Source organism: Crocuta crocuta, unplaced genomic scaffold (assembly GCF_008692635.1).
Source record: "Crocuta crocuta isolate KB4526 unplaced genomic scaffold, BGI_CrCroc_1.0 scaffold506, whole genome shotgun sequence".
NCBI classification, from domain to species: Eukaryota; Metazoa; Chordata; class Mammalia; order Carnivora; family Hyaenidae; genus Crocuta; species Crocuta crocuta.
This window is the reverse complement of record NW_027528991.1, coordinates 1,521,623-1,544,413: the sequence shown is the minus strand read 5'-3', so window position 1 is coordinate 1,544,413 and position 22,791 is coordinate 1,521,623. Positions and strand designations below refer to the sequence as shown.

Genomic DNA, 22,791 nt, shown 5'->3' with positions numbered 1-22,791 from the left:
CAAAAACCCGTCCTGAATTTAACAAAAACTGGGTAACCCCAGAACCATCCGCGCTAGCCTCAACACCCCGGCTTCTTACCGTGGATATTTTTACGAAGGAAAACATTACCCGGGTGGACGGCAGTAGCAGAGGGAGCCAGGAGGTGGGCAAAGGTGGGCTTCCCAGCAAACTACCCTCCGCGTAAAGAAAACTAGATTCAGGAAAGGGGCCAGGGTATATTTTTACTGCAGATGACTTCTCTTTTCCAGTCGTAAGGTAAGGCCACGGTGCCAGTGGGAAATCAAGTTGCTCCGTTAGGTCACAGCTCGATGCTTACAAACATCTATCTGACCTCTTCTCTTGCAAATCACGATCCCCCCTCTTTCCGAAGGAGGGGGACACCCTCAATGCCCCGGCTGGCTTCCTTCCTCCCCCTGTGAACCCCTTTCCAAAAAAAGCGCCCCCGCCCTGTGTATTTGTGCGGAGATTAATTGCTTGGGGATTAATGTTTGGCCAGCTAGGCTTCAGTGGGCGGTTTCTGATTAACGTCCAGAGGCCACAGACACACAGGGGCCCGGGGATTCACAGATGATTTGCGGCATCCTCAGGACCCCGCCCGTCTCCGGGGCTTCACCGTGCAGGATTTACACCATCATCCTTGACCTTCTCTCTGTCCCTCCCTTGGGGTTTTTATGTCTCAGCTTTTCATTAACTCCCTCTTGGCGTCTAACTTTGGGCAGAGAGTCGACAGGATAAAGCACAACCCACTGCAAACCAGCCGCAGAGGATCTGCCTCCGTGTATTTCCGCAGGGATGGCGTCGTTACAAACGTCAGCGCTGGGTGGACGTGACTGCGGCCATCGCGTGGATCCTCCCCAGCCCTGACCCCGGCATTCGGGCTCCCCATCGGGGCAGTGTTGGGTGTCAGAATCCCCCAAAGCCGCGTGGGGGGGTCGGGGTGAGGACGGCGCGCCCGCGGTTCCCCGGGGGGAGGGATCACCTGGGCATCGAGGCCGGTTCCTGGGATGCTCGGCCACACCCGGCCACCTGCACCGCGACGAGCCTCCCAGGGACCGCCACGGGTTTCTGTGAACACGCGAAGTCTGGCAGCTGCGTCCAGGGAACGCCACTGAAAACAAATATTCGGTGTGTCCCTTTCTTTGAAATGTTTGCTTTATGTACCACGAGAGAATGATCTGACTCCCCCTGTGTGCCTTCTGCCTTCCGTCTACACCTCGGCACCCCTGTCTTCTCAAGCCCTTATGGCAGATTCAGAGGGTAAAAAATGAAAACTGCCCTCAAGCTCCAGACACAGAGATGGCCTCTAACACCTTTCCTCTTTCCTTGCAAGCTGAGCGGATGCAAAGGACACACGTTACGCAGGAAGTGCGCATAGCACGTGCCCTGTAGGCAGGGACGCGGTCCCTACCCAGCTTGAAAGGAGGCCCATCAATCAGCAGCAAGGCTCCAGGGTCGCAGGTCAGCTTCGCGGATCACAGACGGAAGCCTGGCACGGTCCTGTGGGTGCCCCGGCCTCACCTGTGACCTTGAGCAAGTTCACTCCCCTGGGAGTTCACGAAGCAAGCAGGGCAGGTCCAGGGAACGCCCCAGACCTCGCGGTCACGGTTGCAGTCAGTGTGCTCCTGGAGTGTATTTAATGCCAGAACCCGCCGGGGAAAAGGAATCACTGCACACTGCCTCTTTTAGGACAAGTCGTGACCAGCCACGTCAACTACCGGGAAATTCTTCAGGGTAAGGCTTCACCACAGGGTCTCCAGAACCCTTTCCTCGCCTTCCACCGGAGGGCACCTCTCCCACTGACTCTGGAGCGTTCCCTGGTGGGAGGTGGAGCTCCCAGCCTCCCTGGGGCGTGCCAGGCGCCTGGGAAGATGGGGACGGCAGCCACTTCTCAGGGAGCTACGAATCTCCCTGAACATATAAACATGAACACAGCCCTGGCCACGGAGCAGCGGAGGCCGCGGGCATCGGAGGGAGAGGTAGACCAGGGACACAGTAACGTTCTCTTCTGTTAGAACAACAGAAACGCTCCTTTCTTTGCTCACCAAACACTCATGAAGCACCTACCACGCGCTCCTTGGGGACTTCAGAAGAAGCAATTATAAGGTACAGCCATTTTGATAGGCGCTAACGTGCTAGCTCTGCGGACTTCCGAACTGCACTTTAAGTCCCCAGAAATGTTCCCTGGGGAACTCCTCTGCACAAAGCAGCCGAGACTCAGACAGAAGTCCTTCCTGTGTTCACACCTGAACGGTGACCCCGGGGCCACGCCCACACGGCGGGAGCGGGGAGGTCTCCCTGAAAATGAACTGCCCCCAAAAGGCTCCTCATTACACTCCTCACAGTGGCCCTGGTATTACTACTAGTTTTTGCCCTGCAAGAAAAATGTAAAAGTGTTAAGCCCTGAGCTGATGTCACACAAATTCAATTATTCTTCTCTTTTGATCACATAATCCATGCCAGGAACAAAGTTTGAAGACAAAGTGTGCGTGTTCCTTCTGGTTCCCACATTAAAACAGAAAGCATTAAACAAACACAGAAAACCCTGTTTGATCTCCTCCAAAGGCCACTTGTATTTCGAGGCTGACGACGCACAAGTCTGATGTGTGTGCTACTTCATCTCGGCCACGCTCCCGCCTCGCGGGCAGCTACGGGGTCCTGCACCCGAGCCCGGCGTCTCCGTGGCCGCTGTGCCGCCGAGCCCCGGGCACAAGCAGCGGGCACCGGCTGCCAGGGCGGGTGCAGGCAGCGCAGGCCCCAGGCGGGAGCCGGCCCCTGCCCTCTGTGCGGCAGCAGCGCCAGCACAGGGTCTCCGTCCTCCGTCCGCCTCCTGGCAACACGGAAGGAGGGTCCAGGGCGGCATCTCAGGACGCTGCACTCCAGAGTCTCGGATCCAGAGGCAGTTCCCGAGTCAGTCACCTGCCTGGGCTCCGGGCCAGTGAGGGTTCCTGCTAACTGCTTTGTGAAGGCAGTGGCTTTTAAACAGAAGAGATTTCAGTTTCTAATTTAAAAACAAATTCCACTTAAGAGTCCTGGAATTAACTCCATCGGATAGGAATTTTTCTATACAGCCTTTTTGTTTTTCCTTTAAAGAAATATTGCAAAATCGGAAAAACTTGTGAGTTGTTTCCAAGGCACGAAGAGAAAGCATAAGGCGGATAGAAAACTGGAGGCGCGCCCATCCCAGCGTCTCGTCCTGTGAAAAGGCGCTGGCACTTGCAGGAGGCCAGGCAGCCGGCAGGAAGGCATATGCGGGCCGCGGGGGTCTGTGCCCCCGGGGCGCAGAGGACATGCCTCATTTTACAGGTCAGGGTGCAATTTAAAGCTGGAGAAGCTTCCATGGGGGTACATGCTTTCCTCAACACGTTCTTTCGTTTAACCGGAACCCATTTCGGGGACAATCTGGGGTGCGCTCTGCTCGCTGGCAATGCGTCCCCGGGCCTGCGCAGCAGGGACACCTCGTTATCGGGGTCTGACCCCAAGGAGCGCCCGCCGCCAGGGGAAACCTACCTAAAGCGGCCTCGCCAGAGCAGCCCTGGAGGTGAAACAAACAGCAGTGCGCGCTCAGTCTGTCCGGCCGAGCCGGGAAGGAGGCAGAGCCGGGGCGCAGCCCCAGCGCGCCTTTCAGTATCGGGACCCTTCTCCCTGTGCCTGGCTGCGTCATTTGAAACCGAAAGGGGTCNCCGCGCGCGCGGCCTCCGGCGCCGCCTCTCCCCGCCCCCGCCCCGCAGGTCGCCAAGGTGGGGTGGGACCTATCGGTGGCCGCGGAGGGCGGTGTCTGCACACGCCCCGGGGTCACGGCGGCCGCCCCCGGGCCCGCCCCGTCGGCCGAGCCCCGCGCCCTTGGGGGCCCTGGGACCCAAGCTCTTCGCTGAGTCCGGACGGGACCGAAGGAAAAGGGGGCCCGGCAGGAGATCCAGAAAGGGCCCAAAGGGGGAGCAAACACAGTGAAAGGTTGTGTTTAGGTTTAAAATAAAGAAATAAATTCGTGGGACGGCACAGCATTGTAAGGGCCATGTTACCACCATAAACTTCTCACAGATTTGGAACGTGTATTATTCACTTTTCCTAATGAGTGTCTGTAGTCGGAATCCACAGCTTGCTTTCCTTTTCTTTCTTTCTTTCTTTCTTTCTTTCTTTCTTTCTTTCTTCCTTCCTTCCTTCCTTCCTTCCTTCCTTCCTTCCTTCCTTCCTTCCTTTCTTTCTAATAATGTCTTTATTGAGATACTGTGCGGGAATCATTACAGTTCACCTATTTCAAGCGCACAGTTTCATGGTTCTTGGTATGTGCACCACTATCACGAGGCTGTACAACTGTCACCACGATCACGTTTAGAATATGTTCACCTCTCCAGAAAGAAACCCTGTCCCATTAGCCTCACCCTCCACCCCCTGCGGCGCCCCCCGTCCTTCAGCAACTGCTAACGTGCCTGTTCTGGACATTTCTTGTGAATAGAACCATGCACCAGGCAGTCCTTCGTGCCTCGCTTCTTTCTCTTCCCTTAGCGTTTTCCAGGTTCTTCCGTGTTGCGACGTGATCTCCGTCCTTGGTTTCTTTCCATCGGGAGATTATACCCACTGTATGGTTAGACCACTTTTATGACCACTTTTATGTATCCGTTCATTTACGGGTGCACATTGGGTTGTTTCCACGTTTTGGCTGCTAGGAATATTCTGCTTTGGACATTCATGTGCTAGTTTTTGGCTGCAAGTATGTTTTCTTTTCTCTTGGGTGCAGACCTCAGAGTGGCACTCCTGGGTGGTGGGTTGCTGCTGAGTTTTGCCTCTCGAAGGATGGCCAGACTGCTTTCTATGGTGGCTGCGCCATTTTGCATTGTCACCTGCACTGTTTGGAGGGTCCTGTTCCGACACGCGGAGGCCGGCATTTGTCCTTCTGACCACAGCCATCCCGTAAGTATGAAAAGGTATCTCACTGTGATTTCAATTTGCATCTCCCTAAGGCTAATGACGTGGAGCATCTTTTCACGTATGTTTCGGCTGCTTGTGTATCTTCTCTTGAGAAATGTGTATTCAGATCCTTCGTCCATTTTTTTAAAAAAAATTTAACATTTTAAATTTATTTCTGAGAGAGAGAGACAGCGTTAGAAGGGGAGGGTCAGAGAGAGAGGGAGACACAGAATCTGAAACAGGCTCCAGGCTCTGAGCTGTCAGCACAGAGCCCAACGCAGGGACCGTGAGATCATGACCTGAGCTGAAGTTGGCCACCCAACCAACTGAGCCACCCAGGTGCCCCCCTACTTTCATTTTTATTTTTTTATTTAAAAAAAATTTTTGGGGGGCGCCTGGGTGGCTTAGTCGGTTAAGTGTCCGACTTTCGCTTAGGTCATGATCTCGTGGTTTGTGGGTTCGAGCCCCACGTTGGGCTCTGTGCTGACTGNAAAAAAATTTTTTTAATATTTGTTTATTTTTGGGAGAGCACAAGTGGGGGAGGGGCAGAGAGCAGGGGACAGAGGATCCAAAGCAGGCTCTATGCTGACAGGCTGCCAGCAGGGAACCCAATATGGGGCTTGAACTCACAAACCACAAGATCATTACCTGAACTAAAGTCAGACGCTCAGCCAATTGAGATACCTGGGCGTCCTGGTCATTGATTTATTTTTTTTTCTTTTGATGGTTACTATTATTTATTTATTTTTCTTAAATAGTTTATTGTCAAGTTGGTTTCCATATAACACCCAGTGCTCATCCCCACAAGTGCCCTCCTCCATGCCAATCACCCCCCCATTCTCTCCCCCACCCCCATCAGCCCTCATGGGGGAGAAGAAGGGGAAAAATAGTTGGGGAGAGGGAAGGAGGCAAGCCATTAGAGACTCTTGAATCCTTCGTCCATTTTTAAAATTGAGTTGTCCTTTAAGTACTGTGATGTAAGTATTCTTTATGCACTCAAGACACAATGTCGTTATCAGATAGAAGATTCACAAATATCTTTTCCCTTTTGTGGAGTAATATTTCTTTTTTTTTATAGTATACAAAAGAAGTTCACTTTTTTCACAGCAAAAATGTTTTTAATTTTGATGCAGCTCAATTTGTCAATTTTTTCTTTTGTTGCCTGTGCTTTGGGCATCATATCTAAGATACCATTACTCAACCAAAGGTCAGAGATTACATCTGTGCCTTTTTCTAAGATTTTTATGGCTTTAATGCTTACATTTAAGTCTTTGATTTTGAGTTAATTTTTGTGCATGATGTAAGTTAGGGGTCCAACTCCATTCTTTTGCATGTAGATGTCCAGTTGTCCTGACAGCATTTGTTGGGAAGCCAATACGTTCCCCATTAAATTGTCTTGAGACCCTTGGTGATAATCAGTTGATCCAGAAAATCAGTTTCTGAATTCTCAGTTCTGTTAAGTGGCGCATATGTCTATTCTTAGGCTAATTATAATTGTTCTGAATACTATAGCTTTGTAGTAAGGTTTAAAGTCAGGAAGTCTCAGTCTTCCAACTTTGTTCTTTTTCAGTATTGTTTTGGCTATTCTGGGCTGCTTGCATTTCCCTGTGGATTTTAGTATCAGCTTCTCAATTTCTGCAAAGAAGCTAGCTGGGATTTTGATGGGTATTGCATTGGATCTGTGGGTTGATTGAAGAAGTATTGCTCCCTTAAGGCTGAGTCTTCTCAACTATCAACATGTGATGTCTTTCTATTTATTTAGGACTTTAATTTCTTCCAACAGTGATCTGTAGTTTTAGTACAAGTCTTGCATTTCTTTTGCTAAATTTATTTCTAAATAAAAATATTTACAAAATTCTTTTTGATACTGTTGTAAATGGAAATTTTTCTAATTTAATTTTCAGAACATTTGTTGCCTGTCTATAGAAATAAGCAATTGAATTTTGTGTACTGATCCCAGCAAACTTGCTGAGTTTGTTAGTTCTAATAGATTTTTAGTGGATTCTCTTGCAGTTTTTAAATTTATAAGATCAAGTCATCTGGAAATAAGAATAGTTTCACTTTTTTCCTTTCAAATTTGGATGCTTTTTAATTTCTTTTTCTTGTCATATTGCTCTGGCTGGAACTTCCAATACAATGTCACACAAAAGTGCTGAAAACAGGTACCTTTGCCTCGTTCCTGATCTTGGGAAGACAGTCCATCTTTTACCATTGAGTCTGATGTTAGCTGTGGGTTTTTCTTAGATGCTTTTTTTATCGGGAGAAAATTCCCTTTGATTCCTAGTTTCTTGACTATTTTTATTGTTGACTCAGATTATCTTATGATTTGCTGTTTTGTTTTCTTGGTTCTCTGTGCTTATCTTGTCTGGCAATGGAGAAAAAAATGTTAGGCTAGAACTTACAAAACCTCAGCTCCGAGATCCGATACCTCCATTTTTTCAACTATATAATGAGTATAGTGAAGAAGGTCCCGGATGCTAGTTTTCTTTACAGAAAAACTAATGATTCTCCCTTTACATTTTCTTCCAAAAAGACTCAGAGAGAGAGTTAGACTGGATATGAGCCCTTGTTCAGTTATCTGTCTTTTCCCTATTTGTGGACTCTCTTAATGGTGTCTTTTGGAGAACAGAAACTCTTCATTTTTATGTAGTCTTATTTATCGCTGATCCTTTCTTTTTGCCATTTAAAAAAATGTATGCTCATCCAAGCTCTTCAAGATATGCTGCTTCTAGAAACTGTGTTATTTCACTTTTCTTATTTAGATCCGCAATCCATCTGGATAGGTTTTTGTGTATCATATGAGGTTGGGGGGGTCACTTTATTTTTTCTTGGACACATATCTGTGTACAGTGTTTATTGGAAAAACACACAGTCCTTTTTGAGCTGTTATGCAGTGTCGCCTTTGTCATCAGGTAGTGAGGTCTGTTCTGCACGCCCTTTTCTGTTTGCCTAGTTTCCCTATCCTGGCACTTGTCTTAATCACTGTGGCTTCTTATGACATGTGGATACTCAGCAGAGCATGTGCCCAACCTTGTTCTCGAAGGATGGCTTGAGTATTCTTGGCACTCGTCAATATTATGTAAATTTTAGAATCAGCAGGTAGCTCTCTTCATACATTTTATTGGCATTTTGATGGGGATCAAAGCAAATCTGTAGTGACATTTGCAGAGAAATGGTGTCTTTATAACAGTTTCCTAATCCATGGACATGGATTACTACTCATTTATTTATAAAGATTTTCTACAATGTGTCTAAATATTATTTTATAATTTTGTGGGTAGAGGTCCTGCACATCTTTCACTAGGCTTATCCCTTATTTCTTAATGTTTTGCTAATTTTTTCCTGATACTATTGCCAATGTTACCTTTGAAATTTATTTTATTTGTCGCTGATATATGGAAACACCAGGCAGATATTTAACAATTTTGCTAAACTTATTTATCCACTTGAATAATTTACGTATAGTTTTTAAAGATTTTTTCCATATACATTCATATTATCTGTGACTAATGGAAGTTTTAATTTTTTTCTTTTCCATCCGCCTATCTTTTATCTTTCTTTTCTATCTATCTGTCTATATATCCATCATCATCTCTCTCTCTCTCTATTTGGTTTTATTGCAGAGGCTAAGGCCGTTAGTACAGTGTCAAAAAAGTGATGATATCAAGCATCCTTGGGTCATTTCCAGAGGTAGTGGGAACGTTTTCCACATTTCTGTTTGCTGTATGTGTTTTGTGGATACTGTTTATCAGATTAAGGAAGTTGTCTTCTACCAAAAACGGATATTTAATTTTACCAAATATGTTTTATACTATGGAAGACATTATATTTTTTCTTTTTTTTTCTATTAATATCATGAATTATGTTATTTGATTTACAAATGTAAAGCTAATTTTGCATTTCTGGATAAACCAACCTGGTCATGACTTATTTCCCTCATTTACATATGGCTGGATTACATTTGATAGTATCTTGTTTTAGAGCTCTGCATCCATTTTCAGGAGACAGGTCAGCCCATCCTTCTTTCTTGTAAACTCTCTCTTAGGTTTTCAGAATCAATGCTATGCTGGCCTTACACACTGAGTAAAAATTTCCTTCTTGATTCAATATAGGGGTTTGTGTAAGATTAAGACAATTCCATTCTTAAATATTTGGTAAAATGTTAATGAAGCCATCTATGCTCGGTTTTGTGTGTGTGTAAATGCTTTAAATTGCAAACAGAAGTCCTTGAATAGCTGTGTAATTACACTCTCTGTTTCTTCTTGTGTCAGTTTGTTGCAGATGCAATGTTCCAGAGTTTTTCTTGTTGAGACCGTATTTTCGATTGTGCTGACATAAACCTTCTATAATATTGTCCACACATATTTGCTGAATCTGTAGTGATGTGTGCTCCTGCCCAGATTTTTTTTCACCCCCCTTTGGCTATTTGTCTCCCTTTCCCCCTTGATCAGCCTTAGCAAAGGTTTAACAATCTTATCAGTTTTTTCCAAGTACCAACCTATGACTTTGGTCATCCTCTATGCTTTTGTTTGTTTTCTCATCCATCAACCTATTTTCCTTCAGTCTATTTACTCCGGGCATAATTTACTAGATCATTTTTTCTGATTTCTTGAAATGTATTCCTAATCGTTGACATCTCCTTGCTCCATTTGACATTGCTTGGACCTCATTTGCAGTCGACAAGAACTTGTAACTGGACAAATACTGGCTCCTGCCACACCTGAGACTGTGCCACAGTCTTGACTTTAAGGACAAAGTGTGGGGTTGCCTCTTCTCCTGGGACTATATGTGCATTTGGAACTTCCTGCACAGGAGAATTAGCACAACTCTCATGTGGAGTGGCTTTCGAGAGGAGAAGTTGTGGATACACTCTAGAAATAAAAGGAACTTTAGCCACCAGGTACTTTTTTCTTCTGCCATTGTCGCCTGTCCCTAGTGTCAGAGGTGGAAAAGAGGCCCAAAAAGTTAGTCTTAACTGACTTGTCTAACCCTCTCCCCACTTCTCACTGTTAAATCATGACAGTAGTGGACTCTCTTCTCTCTCAGACACACAGGATAAATGCATCCTCTAACACACGTGCCCCTGACAGTGGGTTTGAACCCAGGGAACACTTTTGGGCCCCAGCAGGGAAGGATGGACTTAGGTCTTCACATTGGGTTTGGACCTTGGCCCCAGGCTCCCTGATAGACGGTCTGCATTTTTCTGGCTTTCTCACCATCTACCTTATTCCTGTTTTATTGACCCCATCCTTTCTTTTCCATGAACTTGGAATCCTTGTCCATTTTTGAGGAACTTTATCCTTCTCTGTTTACACCCTCAGAGAACACCGTTTCCTGAGTCCTTGGAGGGCCAGTCAGAGCCTGGCTGTGCTTGTCAGGAATCCAGCCTCCTCGGCCAATGCCTCTGATTCCCAGCCAGCAAACCTGGGACTGCGAGTTATGTTCTCTATGTAATTACCATCCTCCAGAGTTTGTTACATAATGGCACAGACTGGCCAAAAAGGAGGAGAGTTTTGAGGTTTACCCTTTTATGTCTTGTCTTTTTTAATCATATTGTTTAAACTACTAGTATTTACATACTTCTCTGTAAAAATATGTATCCATCAAATTGAATACTGACTTTCTATTTCACTTTTAATGACCTCTGTGTTGTATACTGTCAGTTTTTCTATTGACCTCTGACTCTTTCATGTTGTAGACTTTCCTCACGTGGCTGAGGATTCCTGGATGCCGTTTGCCCATGAGGCGATAGGAAGATGTACATCGTCCTTGAATTTGGTGTCGTGGTGGCATTAGAGAGTGCAGACTGCCTGGGGTGCTCCGCGCCCCCCGAAGTCAGGTGTGCAGGGCTGTATCTGTGGCCCCTGCACCAGGCACCCAGATAGGCATTTTATCTCACTTATATGTGATTGTAGGTGTCGATTATGCTTGTTTTTGTTGTCACTGTTGTTTACTGTTATTTTTATCTGGTTTCAGTAGGAAGACATGTGCTCCAAGCACTATTTTATATCAGAATCCACTAGAAAATTTTGTCTTTTTATGTTTTATTTATATCTGAGAGAGAGAGAGTGTGTGAGCAGGGGAGGGTCAGAGAGAGAGGGAGACACAGAATCTGAAACAGGCTCCAGGCTCTGAGCTGTCAGCACAGAGCCCAACGTGGGGCCCAAACCCATGAACCATGAGATCATGACCTGAGCCAAAGTCGGAAGCTTAACCGACTGAGCCACCCAGGCACCCTGAAAATTGTTCCTTTAAACCAACTTTTTGCAACAGTCTCAAGCTTATGAAGAAATTGTAAGTGCAGTACAGAGAATGTTCTCCTGTTTTCCCAGAACCACTGAGAACACTTCAATGACCTGTTGCCCCTAATACCTTAGTGTGTGCTTTCCACACACAAAGGCTCTATCTTAAGAAAACAAAATTTGATAATTAAAATCAGGAAATTGACATTGATTCATATTTACCAGGTTTCACCAATTATCCCGTTAATGTCCTTCAGGCCAGAACGATCCCGTCCAGACTGATGGATTTCACATGGCCCAACCCTCTGCGAGCCCGGGGCAAGGGCTCAAACTGTTCTTTTTTTTTTTTTTTAATATTTTCATTTATTTCTAGGAGAGAGAGAGAGACAGCGTGAGCAGGGGAGGGTCAGAGAGAGAGGGAGTCACAGACTGAAACAGGCTCCAGACTCTGAGCTGGCAGTCAGCACAGAGCCCGACGCGGGGCTCGAACCCACGAACCGTGAGATCATGACCTGAGCCGAAGTTGGATGCTTAACCGACTAAGCCACCCAGGCACCCCGCTCAAACTGTTCTTGACTCATGACTGCGCTTTCAAAGATTACAGACCGGTTATTTTGTAGGATGCTGCTCGGTTCTGCTTCATTTCCTCCTGGTTCAGGTTATGCATGTGAGGCAGGAACTGATTCTGCACTCTTGTCATGCAGCCCACGGAGGGGCCACACCTTCCACATGCCTGTTCCTGACCCTCCCATCTCGATCACTTCATCTCTCTCACCTGTCTGCCAGTGCGTCTGTCCATCCACCCTTCCATCCACCCACCCATCCATCCATCCATCCATTATCTATATATCTATCCCTCTATCATTTATCATCTGCTGCGATCTGTCTGCTGTCTGTGTATCCATCTGTCTCCCTCTCTCCTCTCTCTCTCCACCCACCCATCATCTGCCTCCCCGCCTCAGTTCCTACAGCACACACAGTACTGTGTGGCTTCGCCAGCACCCACTCTTACCAGATGTACAGTGTGTCCCTGCCAGGACACGCTTTAGTCACACTTGTGTCCTTCCTTCCCAGCACAGCAGCAGTGCAGAAAGTGTAAGTCTTGCTTTCATCTCTGTACGCTGGGTTCTCAGAAGTGGATTCCTGATGTCCACCGACATCTCTGTATTTATCTTAACACTGCAAGATTGTCTCTCAGAGAGATCGTAGCAATACCCAGCGGTGTGTGACTGCAAACTCCAAACCCGCGTCACTGCCGATGCTGAGCGTCTTCTTTTGAAACTTTTTTTTGGTGGTCAAAATACAGCATCTCAGTGTCCATCTGGTGCGTGACACTGTGACTCCTGGTGCGGTGACTCTGGGCACCTCTTCCTGTGTGCGTTCCCGCTTTCATGTTTCCCCCGGGGCCTGCCTGCCCCCAGCTGTGCCTGCCTTGTCTTCATCTGTCAGCCGGCAGGAGCTCTGTGTGTGCCTGGCTGTTACTTGTCGTATGTGTTCGACGTGCTCCCCCGCCCCCCAATCTATTGTTTCTCTCCAGCTCTGCTTGTGGGTCAGGTGCACATATCAGCTCTTCAGAGTCTTTCCTTTTCCCTGTGATGTCTTTAATGGTTACCGTCCTACATAAAATGTCCTTCCCTACTTCAACATTGGGTCAGTGTTTTGGCAAACTTTATTCTGATATCATATTTATCGTTCAGCCACGCACAGTTTCTTGTTGCATCCTGTGCGACGGAGGGTTCTAGCATTTCCCCCGTGTGGCTATATCCGGTGAGATGGAGGGTTCTAGCATTTTCCCCACGTGGTTAAGTCCAGTGAGATGGAGGGTTCTAGCATTTCCCCACATGATTATATAATTATTCCAGCCCCATCACCTTGTCTTACACAAAACTGAAATGCTGTCTGGCTCAGCCTTCTGACCTATCATTTGTCTGTCCTGATGCTAATCCCTTACTATCGAATCTGAAAGTGAAGTCACAGGAACAAATGTGTAATTATTGACATGGAAAAATGCTCATGACATGTTATTAAGACAAAACAGCAGATTACAGATTACAAAACACCAAGGATGTGCGTGTGTGTATTCCATACGTAGAGGAGTATGAAAGGCCGTTTGCTTGAAATTTTCATAGCAGTTCAATCTGGGTAAAGTGATTATAGGTGACTTGATTTCTTACTGTATTTTTATTTTTGTAACTAAATAAAAAAGTTAAACACTTTGCGACTCTCCTTGACTTACAAAATAAAAGCTACTGGCTTCGTTTTGTCATGAAGCTTCTCTAGCTGTGATATGGACACATTTGTACAATAACCAAGGGACATTTTAAAAACAAAGAAAGGTATAGATATTCCTCACCTAGTACTCAGTAAAGACTATAACAGTCTATTTATTTTGACTAAAGAGAACGACACATTAATATAGAGTTGTAGCAAATACACACTGGCTTCTATGCACGCAAATCAACCATATTAAATTAAAAATTATATTCTTGCCAAAGTCAAGCAAGGATTATGCAGTTAGGTACTGCTTAAGCGCATCAATCAGCAGATATATTTTTCCTTTTCTATAAAATAATCTCATAAAAAATGATTGGAACCTCAGGATTTCAGCACCAGGCAGCCTTGTCGGCAGGACTTGTGCATGTCTAGGTCTCAGAGAGTGGACACTCCTTTGGCTTGGTTCCACGTGTGTGTGGTCTCTGCGTGTGGAGTCCTACTGTGTGCAGTGGGGGTGGCTGCCGCCTGTAGGGCGGGGGTGGGTGCCAGCTGTGTCATGTGACACCATCTGCAAACAGTCCCACCTGTTTATAAAGGGGAAAGGCGGCCCCCCGTTGAGGCGGCGATAAACCATGTGTGCAAGCTGTGTGAACACGTGTGTAGACAGCCACACGGCTCTGTGTGGAGGAGGACACGGGAGGGACGGGGTCACACTGTGCTCCTCTCTCTGCGTGCCCCTGGTGATGGCACTTGTCTCACGAGGCTCCTGTGTACAGTAACGGGGGTTGTTACATGATCATGCTTCCATTGGTCTCAAAACTCTTAAAGGATGATGTACTAAGTCTGAGTTCATATTTGTGTAAGTTTTTTATTTTCTTGATGTTCATGAGGTGCCTTAAGAATTCTCTGTATTTTGGCTTTTCCGTGTAAACTGTGGATTTAGCTCTTTGGATGGCGTGCTCGTGGAGAGCAAGAGGGCACGACGTGTGTGCAGGAAGCTCACCGAATGTCAGAGAAACTTTTACCCAAGAAAGGGTTCCCCGCGTGCCAACCAGAGAGCAGATGCCGCTGTGTGGGTTGGAGCAGGTGCGTGCTGGGACAGGTGCGTGGTGGAGCACATGCATGTTGGAGCAGGTGCGTGTTGGAGCAGATGCGTGTTGGAGCAGATGCCTGTTGGAGCAGGTATGTGGTGGAGCAGGTGCGTGTTGGAGCAGGTGTGTGTTGGGACAGGTGCGTGTTGGGACAGGTGCGTGTTGGAGCAGGTGCGTGGTGGAGCAGGTGCGTGTTGGGGCAGGTGCGTGTTGGGACAGGTGCGTGTTGGAGCAGGTGCGTGGTGGGACAGGTGCGTGTTGGAGCAGGTGCGTGGTGGAGCAGGTGCGTGTTGGGGCAGGTGCGTGTTGGGACAGGTGCGTGTTGGAGCAGGTGCGTGTTGGGACAGGTGCGTGTTGGGACAGGTGCGTGTTGGAGCAGGTGCGTGGTGGAGCAGGTGCGTGTTGGGGCAGGTGCGTGTTGGAGCAGGTGCGTGTTGGGGCAGGTGCGTGTTGGGACAGGTGCGTGTTGGAGCAGGTGCGTGGTGGAGCAGGTGCGTGTTGGGGCAGGTGCGTGTTGGGACAGGTGCATGTTGGGACAGGTGTGTGGTGGAGCAGGTGCGTGTTGGGGCAGGTGCGTGTTGGGACAGGTGTGTGGTGGAGCAGGTGCGTGTTGGGACAGGTGCGTGTTGGGACAGATGTGTGGTGGAACAGGTGTGTGGACAGAAGATGACTCTTATTATGTAGTGCAGTCCGGCATTTGGATAACGGTGGTTAGTAATCATATTTTCTGTGCTTCCAGGTGTATATCATGGTGCACATGGATCTTGGTGACCCATACGCCTGTTATAAAATGTCCACATTTTGTCATCTGAGTAAGCTGTGTGATGTCATACATCTCCTGAGGCTCCGGTGATGTGGGTGTGCAGGGTGTGTGCGTCCCTNGATCTTGGTGACCCATACGCCTGTTATAAAATGTCCACATTTGGTCATCTGAGTAAGCTGTGTGATGTCATACGTCTCCTGAGGCTCCGGTGATGTGGGCGTGCAGGGTGTGTGCGTCCCCTCCACCAGAGGTGGCTTTGGAGAAAGAGTGTTGTGTACCGATTACACAGCACTCCTGGTCTAACTAAGCTCGTGAGGCAGCTGCTGTGTTCTCCCCACCAGACACATGTGAAAATAACTTTAGCGTTTGTGCTGATTATTAAAGAAACATAGAATGACAGGTAAGTAAATGTGTTGCAGAAGAAAATTGTCCATAAAGTGCACCCCGTTGTGCACAGTTTTGAATATATTACATCCCTTCCAGAGATTTCTGTATAAATACAATTTTTAATGTGAATCAAATCTCTTTCATATTTAATAGTTGTCTATCTCCTGTAAATGTGTGCACATTCCATTCTGTGTTTATACAAGAGCATTATTTTACTAATGCTCTATTGATGGACATTGACAGAACCAGCTGTTTCTCACTGTTCTAAATCATCCTGGAGAAAAGTGTGTCATTCCTACCCACCCCCAGAAAGAGGGGTTATCATTAACACCCCCTCCAGTTTTATATGATTCTTAGATTAATATTAAGGTCGCACATCTTTTTTTCATGTATGTTACATATTTGTATGTCATCTTTGGCATTTCCTTGTTAAATCTTTTGGTCTGATATTCAGTTGGGATATTTATTATGGGTAAGAGCTCTATATTAAAGATGTGAGGAGGGTTTGTCAAAAATACTGTAAAATAGGAGAAATCTGGGGGTGCTTAGTGTCAATGACGGAGCTCAGTGATGTGTGGGGCCACTGGCAATACAATGAAAATAATAAAAACTTTCTCAGCATAGGATCCTACCTGATTGAGAAGCAATTAGTTGTAGTAGCTATATTTTCTTTAAGTGAGAATTCCGTGTTTTAGAAAGAAGCTTATCGAAATTATTGCAAGTAAAATGGGGTGTCAGTGCTTGGGCCAGTGTGATGGGTGCTGTTGATGCCTGCCTTCCTGACCCTGTGTCCCAACCCAGCACCCCTCAGGGCTCAGGGGTCCCCAGCACCCCTTTCCATGCACACCCGCAGAACTCCGGGGTCCCAAAAAGTGCCGCATAGATGTGTCCACCATTATTATTTTACAGAAACTACAGTGTCACTGACAAACAGTGGTGACGGGAAGGTAAGGATGCACTTTAATCTTTGAGAAAAAGGAAACATAGGGAAGTTTCTGTATCAGACAGGTTTGTGAAACAATTCTGTATAGATTAAGTTGAAGGATTGTTTCATTGTCTGCACGGACCTGGTTTGCGTGGTTTCCACGCTTTAGCTCATGGAATCACAGGAAGTTAGAGCTGATTCTCTCTCTCCGCAAACACAGTGACACACGGTGACGGCTTAGAGCCACTGGCCAGTCAGGTCCGAAGACCCTGGTCTCAGGCGCGTCCAGTGACCGTCCGGTAGTGGGCCGGTCCGTGCGGCTCCCACGGAACCACAGAGGCTCACCGTGTCCCGGCCGTGGCCTTCAGCCTGTGGGGAGCCCTGCGGGTGGAGGGAGGACTGGAGACAAGAGCTGAGGACGCCTCCACTGTCACCCGGCGGAATCAGTGATAACGGCCAGGGCACCACTCCGGGCGAGCGTCAGGACCAAGGCCTGCGGCCGCCGCACCTGGGGCGCCACATGCCTGAGGGGGGCCGCCGGCGCGAGCCCGAGATCCGGGGGCCGCATCCAGGTCCCGCTTCCCCGGGGGAAATCCGTGTAAAACAACAAGGATGCTTCCAGAGGGCGCTGGTGGGTCTTCTTGGTCTGACCCTTTCCCGGGGGGGTGTGGACGGCCAGTCCCACGGAAGGGGTCCTGACCTCGTCTCCCTCATAACCTCCCGCTCATCTGGGTCTTTGCCTGACGGCAAAGGGGCGCTCACGGGGGTTCCCACCTCCTCCTTCCTCCCGAGCCGTGTCCCCTGATGTCCACGGAACAGCCTCACGTGGCGCTCACAATCACTAAACCCACGAAAACGGCAGCCTGGGGTCACAAACCCGCCTGACCAGCCGGATCATGAACCTTCCCTATTCTCTGCAGGTGTCAGTTGCAACCACTCTGGAGGGAGGAGAGGGCCACACGTGTCTTCCCACACCTGCCACCAGGGGCTGGCCCGCGGGAGAGCTCGGCGCGTCCCTCTGGGCTCCCGCGAGGGGCCCCGTGTGCAGAGACCCAGGGGAGCACCAGCGAGGGGCCGTCTGCATCAGCCCCTCCTTGGAGGAGGGGACGGAACCCTCTGAAGGGGCAGAGTCGTGGGGCAGGGCTCGGGCGGATATGCACCCCAGGATCTCACACCCCGTTCCCGAAGCCGCAGAGGGGCCCGTGGGACACTCTCCCCGTGCCCGAACCCCGCAGCCCCGCCCTCCGCAGCCGGCACTCTCAGCCCGCCTGTCCTGCGGGGGGAGCTGAAGCACCCTCCGCCAACTCCAGCTGCACCCCCACCCGGGGGGTTTACCTGACACAGAGACAACCCGCGCGGGCCGCGCTGACATTATCCGAGTTCGCAGACAGCGTGTTGTCAGCGGTTTTGTCCACGAAATTAGGCTCCTTTGAGCAATGCAGGTGGGTTGTGTCTAATTTGGGGCCATGATCATTTGCTATAAAAATGCATAAACCACCAACATCTCTGTTGCATTTAGCACTATTTTACATAGAGCATTCTGGAAGTGTGAGTCCCCAGAGCAGCTTATCAGAAGAAAAACAACTTCTGAGGTTCAGCGCTAAGGAGTAAAAACACTGGCATTTTTGTTCGGAAAATTACGGGCTGTGAGTAACCGAGTGAAAAGCTGAAGCGATTTCTGAACGAGGAAACAAAGGGTGTGTTTCTCCCCGTGCTGCTCAGAGGCCTCTCGAGGCGTGAGGCCGCCGTGGTTGTGCCTGTTGTCTTTCCAAGACTCGTCTGGATTCTCTGGTGATCGCTGATCAGGGCCCAGGGCTGCCCCAGGCCACGCTGCGGCTCCTTCNATCCACAGCTTCAGTCCTGACCAGGAGAAGGCATCTAGAAACCCACCGTGCAGGTCAGTAGCACGTCCTGTGTCGCAGTCTGGGTCAGGCGTGCACAGAAGTCACGAGCGACATTTCTTGTTTAGAAACATTGTTTATCGCTTTTGCTTCCCAGAATCCCGAAGTGCCGGCATAGTCCGGCTTCCTTCACGGAGTGCGGCCCTCCTGACCGTGCTGTGTGTCACCCGATGGCCCTGCCCTGTGTGTCTGCTCGCGGCTTGTTTCTAGTCCTTGCCGTTGGGTGGACCGAGTGGCTGTCGGTGGACAGGACCCACTGTGGCTGTGTGTTTCTGTGTCTCTCGGAGGTGAGGGCCCCCTAGGAGTGGATGGCTCGTTGTGTAGACACGGGTTCACCTTGTAAGAAGCCCCCAGGTTTCTAAGTGGCTCTGCCCCTTGCACTCAGCCTGCACGCAGGAGCGCCTACCGCCGCACATCCTGGCCTCTGCTTGGCGTGGTCCATCTTCAAGGTAGCCGTTCTAGAAAGTGTGCAGCGTCGCCCGAGTTTTAATGCATCAAGAGCAACAACTTCTACGGCCGAGGCCTCTGAGTCCTGCAGTGTGGAAATAAGCACGTGGGTCTGGCTGGTCCACAGCCTCGGGGCTCGACGAACCTGCCAAGTTCACACTAACCTTCTCTTTGGAGGGGACGTGTGTGCAGATTCGGGTCCTCGTGGCCGCCACGCCTCCCTGCACCTGGAGCTGCTCACTGTGCGGTCCGCATCCTCATGGACATTTTCAACATCAAGGCTGCCGTTTCTCCATGTCATCAGTCACGCTCAAGCCCTCCGTGTGGCCTCCAGCTTGGTCTCTCCGCGCATCGGCTTCATTATAGGTGTAATAAAGGTCCTGACAGCAGTTATGCAGACCCCAGCTGCGTAAGGAAGAGCAGGGCCAGGAGCGGCAGAGCCGGACACTCAGCAGGTGCGAACGGGACTGAAGACGTTGCCTGCGGTCATCGGTCTCCAGCAGGGTCCTGTCTACACATCAAGGAGGGTGAACGGGAGAAGAAAATCGAGCACATTCCAGAGGGAAAGTAGAAATGAGATTTGCAGCAACGAACCGAATAGTCAAAACCATTAGACAAAGGAAGGTACGCAAAGGTGCGGCCGGTCAGGACGTGATGACATGATGACGCTCATGATCTTAGCACATTTTATCTAAGGAAAGGGTCTGATAAACACACAAGAATACTTTTGAAAACAGATTTTTTAAAACAAAGTTTTACTGGGAATCTTAATATTTGTTGAAGAAATACAAGGTTTTTCCTTTCTTTATCATATTGTATACACTTACGGTTATATTTGTAGGATAAATATTTAAAAGATTAGAAAAAAATTTTAATATACTTAGTAAGTGACCATAACTGGAGAGTATAAGTAAATAGAATGTAAATGATTAAGTGAGTCCTGAATGTTTTCCAGTGGGAAGGAAGCAGCATGTCAGAATCATCTACAGGTCTTTCGGATATAGGAGTGAAAGCAACGCTCTAGAAGAAGGTACAGCAGGGACCCCTGGGGGCTCAGTGGGTTAAGTGTCCATCCTCAGCTCAGGTCATGGTCTCACAGTTCAGGGGTTCGAGCCCCACGTCGGGCTCTGTGCTGACAGCTCAGAGCCTGGAGCTGCTTTGGATTCTGTGTCTCCCTCTCTGTCTGCCCCTCCCCCACTCCCTCTTGCTCTCTCGCTCTCTCTCAGAAATAAATAAACATTAAAAAAATGAGAAGGAAGGTGCAGCTGTTGCCGGCTGCCATGACCTGCTGCATGTGAGTCGGTGGCAGGGGTGGGTTAGACCCTGTGCCGTGGACAAGAAGCTCTTCCTGGAACAGGCTGGACGGAACTAAAACTCCACAGGCATTTCCAAAGCTTGTTTCTGTATCAGATCGTGCTTGCTGCTGGGAAATTACCGGTGTTTCTTCAGCCGAAGAAGGGTGAATGTTGGCCACGTCTTGTAGTCCTTGTACGCCAGCACACGCTTACGTGACGTCAGCCTGGTGACGGCGCGGCCTGGGTGGCGGAGAAAATAAATAAATATGTGGAACGTGGGAAAAACTGCAGACCCTTTTAAGGAAACAGAAGAGGGAAATTCAAACAAATTCATTCAGATGATAAATAAGAGTCAAGAATCTCTGTAATGGCGCCTTCTACACATATTTACTGATCTCCTGTCGCCCTGAGCTTTGTGTTTGGAACACCCCTGATCGAGGAGGGCTGTGTCGTCTGCAGGGCAGAGGCGGGGAGGGCTGTGTCGTCTGCAGGGCAGAGGCGGGGAGGGCTCTGTCGTCTGCAGGGCGGAGGCGGGGAGGGCTCTGTCGTCTGCAGGGGGAGGCGGGGAACGAATAGGCTGGCTGTCGGCAGTGGTGCCACCGGCTTCCTGGGACCTGAAGAGACAAGGCTCCCTGAAGGGAACGGGAACCAGGTGTGCTTGTTTTCCACACATTCGTCACTTAATTTAGTTGATTTATTTATTTTGTATTTATGTTTATTTATCTTAGAGAGAGAGAGAGACAGAGCACAAGCAGGGGAGGGTCAGACAGAGAGGGAGGGAGACACAGACTTGGAAGCAGGCTCCAGGCTCTGAGCTGTCAGCACAGAGCCCGACATGGGGCTCGAACCCATGAACTGTGAAGTCGTGACCTGAGCCGAAGTCAGACGCTCAACCGACTGAGTCGCCCAGGTGCCCCGTTTAGTTTATTTTTTTAAACTTGTTTTATAGTTTTCTTGCTATTACAAAAGTAATACATGTTTATCAGGGAACATTTGAAAAATACTGACAAGCAAAAGAAGAAAAAAATTTCCCAAATCTCAACTCCCAGGGCTTAACTGCCACGGACCATTTTTGGTCTGAATTTTGACGATCTTCTCTTGGTGCCCAAGTTTTATGTTAAAACCAAACCATGTTGTGCAAACTGATACCCCACTCTTCCCACTGACGATTTTGGGGACACTGTGCTGTGCCATTTAGGGGGCCAGTTTCAGGTGTCTTTAGTGTTTTCTGTTTGGACAAAACAATTTATTTACGAATCCCCACTTGGACTCGGGTTATCTTCCAGCACTTTCTGTGCTGGGCACGAGGGACCGTGTCTGGTGAGCTTGCCCTCCTCGGCCTCTGGGGCAGCTTCTTTCTTTCTTTTTTTTAAATGTTTTTATTTATTTCTAGGAGAGAGAGAGAGAGCGTGAGCAGGGGAGGGTCAGAGAGAGAGGGAGTCACAGACTGAAACAGGCTCTAGGCTCTGAGCTGGCAGTCAGCACAGAGCCCGACACGGGGCTCGAACCCACGAACCGCGAGATCATGACCCAAGCGAAAGTCGGATGCTTAACTGACTAAGCCACCCAGGCGCCCCTGGGGCAGCTTCTTCTGTAGCTGCTGCCTCAGTGACGTCCCAGGTCCTGTGACAGCCTTTCCCTTTAACACACAGTAACAGTCACACCAAGTCCCCCGTCAGGCGTGGTGTGCCTTCTGCAGGCACCTGCTGGACGCGCCTCCCGCTGTCAGACGCTCGCTCGTCACACGCGTGTGTCTTTCCAATAAACACGTGCAGAGCTGCCCCTCAGGACGTCTACTCACCGCGACTTCCTCCAGCCTGGCGGGCACGTGGCCGCGGCCGCACAACCTGGCTACGCTGAACGTTCTCGCCTTTAAATTTTTCATTAATTAAAAAAAATATAACTTCATAAAGTCAACTACATATAAACATTAAATTGCTAGATCGTCCTGAAAAGCAGGGAATAAAGGAAGTCAACTTCCACGCGGAGTCTCTCAGCCCCTCAGCGTCTAGTGGAGCCCGGCGCCGGCCCGGGGCACCCCTGCGCCTCAGTCCTCATCGCACGGTGAAGGCGCTGGCCCTGGGCGCCCCCCGCCTGCGTGAGCCCGGAGCCCCAGTGCGTCCGGCGTCACAGTCGGTCCACAGCAGAGGACACCGGACCTGGAGGTCATGCGCCCACGGGCACCACCCTCGCGGGTCCCCCCAGGACTCTGAGGGGAGAAGCTGTCCACGCAGGCGCGGTGGCAGGTGGACCGTGGGCTCCCGGGTGCCTGGCGGGATCCGGACACAGGTGTCCACCTCCGGGGAGCCCGGAGCCCGGAGCCCCTGCTGCAGGGGTGCGGCTGCCGTGCAGGTGGAGAAGGCGCGCGCTGTTTTCGAAGCCTCTCTCCCACGGCCACGGCCGCCCCGACCGGCGCCCCGCGGTCACCGCCGTCGCTCTGTGTGGAGCGGGGGAGCAGGGCCGAGGTTGGCTGGGCCGCGGCCTCGGGCGCATGGGGGTGTGAGCCCCCTCGAGGCTCTGTCAGCAGAAGGAGCAGTGTGGGAGGTGAGGTGGCAGGAGACGGGGCTCCGGTCGCCCTGCGCTGGCCGGGGCGGGGTCCACTCTGCCACCCAGGCTGCAA

At 49.4% G+C, this 22,791-nt stretch overlaps 1 protein-coding gene across 1 annotated transcript in view; it reads right to left on the bottom strand.

Moving 5' to 3' along the window:
- Window positions 1-22,791, bottom strand: part of DACT2 (dishevelled binding antagonist of beta catenin 2) — a 32,896-nt gene that overhangs the window by 5,128 nt on the left and 4,977 nt on the right. The window contains 5 exon segments of the mRNA XM_077757382.1: window positions 2,651-2,828; window positions 16,874-16,955; window positions 17,037-17,180; window positions 17,504-17,644; window positions 22,350-22,688. Of these exon segments, the coding sequence (XP_077613508.1) occupies window positions 2,651-2,828; window positions 16,874-16,955; window positions 17,037-17,180; window positions 17,504-17,644; window positions 22,350-22,688 (884 nt within the window).